At 41.8% G+C, this 2,882-nt stretch overlaps 1 protein-coding gene across 1 annotated transcript; it reads left to right on the forward strand.

Moving 5' to 3' along the window:
* Positions 1-1,268: 1,268 nt before the first annotated feature.
* LOC125833330 (uncharacterized) lies at positions 1,269-2,282 on the forward strand. The gene is made up of 2 exons (XM_049512473.1): positions 1,269-1,658; positions 1,908-2,282. The coding sequence occupies exons 1-2, from the start codon at positions 1,269-1,271 to the stop codon at positions 2,280-2,282; spliced, it is 765 nt and encodes a 254-aa protein (XP_049368430.1).
* The last annotated feature ends 600 nt before the right edge of the window (positions 2,283-2,882 follow it).

A 2,882-nucleotide genomic window follows, 5' to 3' on the forward strand; every position in this document is an offset into this window, starting at 1 on the left:
CCCAATGATCCAAACACTACGATGTTAAAGGATAGAGCAAAATGGCGATGAAACTTACCAAAGGGGGGATCGCCGAGTTGATCGGCAATCTCGACTAATGACGCCGAATGATCCGCTACAACACAGTATTTTGAAAACTATAAATTCTCGTTGAGATTTGTAGCTTAATATCAGATTTTTAATATAAAATTTTTAACATAGAATTTTGAGTTCTAAGTTTGGAGAGGGTTTTGAAGAACTTGAAGATTCAAAGGGTTTTAAATCCAAAAATTTGGACTTGGGTCTTGTGGATTCTTTACTCTTTACTTGTTTTGAGACCTAAATCTTCATACCCATTTGAATGCAAACTCATATTGGTATAAATTTCTATCTCTTTTACATGTGTGATTTTGTGAATATGGGTTAGATTAATTGTTGGGTCTTGCTTGCTGATGGTTTATTTGTTGTTTAGATGTGATTTCGTTTAATAGTTTTGGTGGAACTTAATGAAATTGTAGTTGCAAATATGACTTCACCTTTGTATTTTTGGCTTGCTAGAGAGAGAGAGGTCGTAAAACTAAGACTACTAAATTGATGGCTGGTGGGAGTGGGTCGACATAAGGTTCAGCTTGAGAGAGTGAACCATAGTCCTTCTCCCACACACTCAGCTCGAGAGAGTGAGTGGGCTAAGGGTGAGGTTGTTCTTCATGCGACAAGTGGGTGTCCGAGAGGAACCCATTTGATTCGGGGTAAGTTGCTCGAGAGAGAATTTACCCCACTATAGTCTAGCCTAGTCACAAATACTCAACGGATTCACTATCAAAAGCATGTACCCAATAGTCTAGTCTAGCCCGTATTCTTATCACATCCCAAGAATCTCGTCTCCCTATTCGTATCTCTACGTATTTTTGCTATTTTTGTGTACTTGTCACAAACCCCCATTGATAATTGACGTTTGCGTCACCCCTTAGATTTAACATGTTTATTTCGAAAATGTTTTTAGCTATGACTAATTAGAACTAAATTTTATTCTTCTATTAATTCTCAAGCCCACTCCCTTGGGACTCGACCCCAACCCTTGGTTGGGTTACTTTACTATTGTACGAACGTAGACACTTGCGTTGGAAGTTGTGTTTTGATTACGCAACCATCAAAATGGCGCCACTGCCGGGGAGTGGTGTTATTTGAGAATTCTTAGTTTAGTAAATTTTTTGTTCTTCTTAATTGTAGTTTACTCACTTAATCTTTAATTTTGTTTTGTTTGCTTGTGTGTGAATATTTCAGAAAGCATGAGTGTTAACGGTAGCAACAGTAGCCAGGTGGGCCACCAAGATGATATCAGAAATATCAACGATGTCCAAGATCCCAAGATCAAAGGTCCTCATCTCATGGGAGGTATTGGAGCTATCCGGTTACCTCCAACCGAGGGAAATGCAGTGTTCCACATAACGAGCACTATGTTGCAACTCTTGCAATTAAAGGGACTTTTCAGCGGGTTGGCTTGCGAAGATCCTCACGAGCATCTTTGTAACTTCGTGGATATGTGCGGACCATTCTCATTCAAAAATATCTCTCAGGAGTCAGTCTGGTTAAGATTATTCCCTTTCTCGTTGATGGGAGAGGCGTGCAAATGGTTGGCCGAGTTGCCGCGTGAATCCATCACTTCCTGGGAGGAATTGGTAACCACATTTTAGGTGCAATTTTTCACTCCCTCGAAGATGATGACCCTTCAAGATAGCATTCAAAGCTTCAAGCGTCTGGAAGGAGAGCCTCTGCATGAGACTTGGTTACGGTTCAAAAAGTTGGTACTTCAATGCCCAACCCATGGTTTACCCAATAATGTGCTGCTGCAGTACTTTTATTGAAGTTTGGACTCAGTAAACAAAGGAGTCGCTGACCAACTTTCACCTGGAGGCTTAATGCAGTAGCCATATGCAGTAGTAGCCCAACTTTTAGATAGCATGACAACTATCAACAGAGTGTGGTACACTCGCGAGGACCAAGTCTCTCCTCTCATCTTCAAGCTATCTAAGCAGCTGATTGAAAAAGATCATGAGAGAGACCAAAACATGGCCAAGATCATGACATATCTTGACATTCTATCTAAAAATGTCATGGGGGCTGGTGCCCGTGGTGTCAATGCCGTGGGGGTCGGGTGTGCGAATTCTGAGGAGATGAAGTTTGAAGCTTTGTATAACGAGGAGGTAAACTTTCTAGCCAGCCAAGGCGGTGGCTATCGTTCAAACTACCCAAGGCAGGGTGGTAACCAAGGTTGGGCTAGAGATGAAGGCTGGAAGGATTGATATCGTGAATGGAGGGACCGTAATCCGAATTGGAAGGATGGGAAGAAGGATAGATATGTGCCTCCCCATGAGCGCCAAAATCCCAAGGACTCGGAAGGTGGTAGGTCTGAGGATATGCTCTCACCTATCCTCAACAAAGTAGAAGGGTCAGTCAAAATGTTAAAGGCATGAAAGAAGATTTGTCCACTCTTAGTCAGACCGTCACCTCTCATTAAGTTTCGATCAAACAGTTAGAGACCCAAATGGGTCATATCTTGTCTCATCTCAATCCAAGACAACAAGAGGGTTTGCCTAGTGACACTATGGTCAACCCCAAGAATGAGGTTTAAAGGTGGACTTGTGTCGTGCCACGACGTTAACTAAGGCGTTGTTTGGGAGGAAACCCAAAACCCTTTTTTACTTTATTTATGTTCTGGTAAAATAATGGTGTGTTGTTTGTACAAGTTGAAGTGTGGAAGGTGTTCAAAAAGTGCAGGGTGGCGAGCAACAAGTCTAGTCGGCGAATCACTGAGGAGGTCAGTGATTTCATTTAGTAGTTGTGTTGTAACTTAATGAAATTGTAGTTGCAAATACGATTTCACCTTTGCATTTTTGGCTTGC

The sequence above is a fragment of the Solanum verrucosum genome, unplaced genomic scaffold, assembly GCF_900185275.1.
Source record: "Solanum verrucosum unplaced genomic scaffold, falcon-dt-bn FXZP01000274.1, whole genome shotgun sequence".
NCBI lineage: Eukaryota > Viridiplantae > Streptophyta > Magnoliopsida > Solanales > Solanaceae > Solanum > Solanum verrucosum.

Coding starts and splice junctions, on each gene's coding strand:
- LOC125833330 (XM_049512473.1), top strand. CDS start 1,269: ATGAGTGTTAACGGTAGCAACAGTAGCCAGGTGGGCCACCAAGATGAT. Junction 1,659..1,907: donor TCACTTCCTGGGAGGAATTG/GTAACCACATTT, acceptor TTAATGCAGTAG/CCATATGCAGTAGTAGCCCA.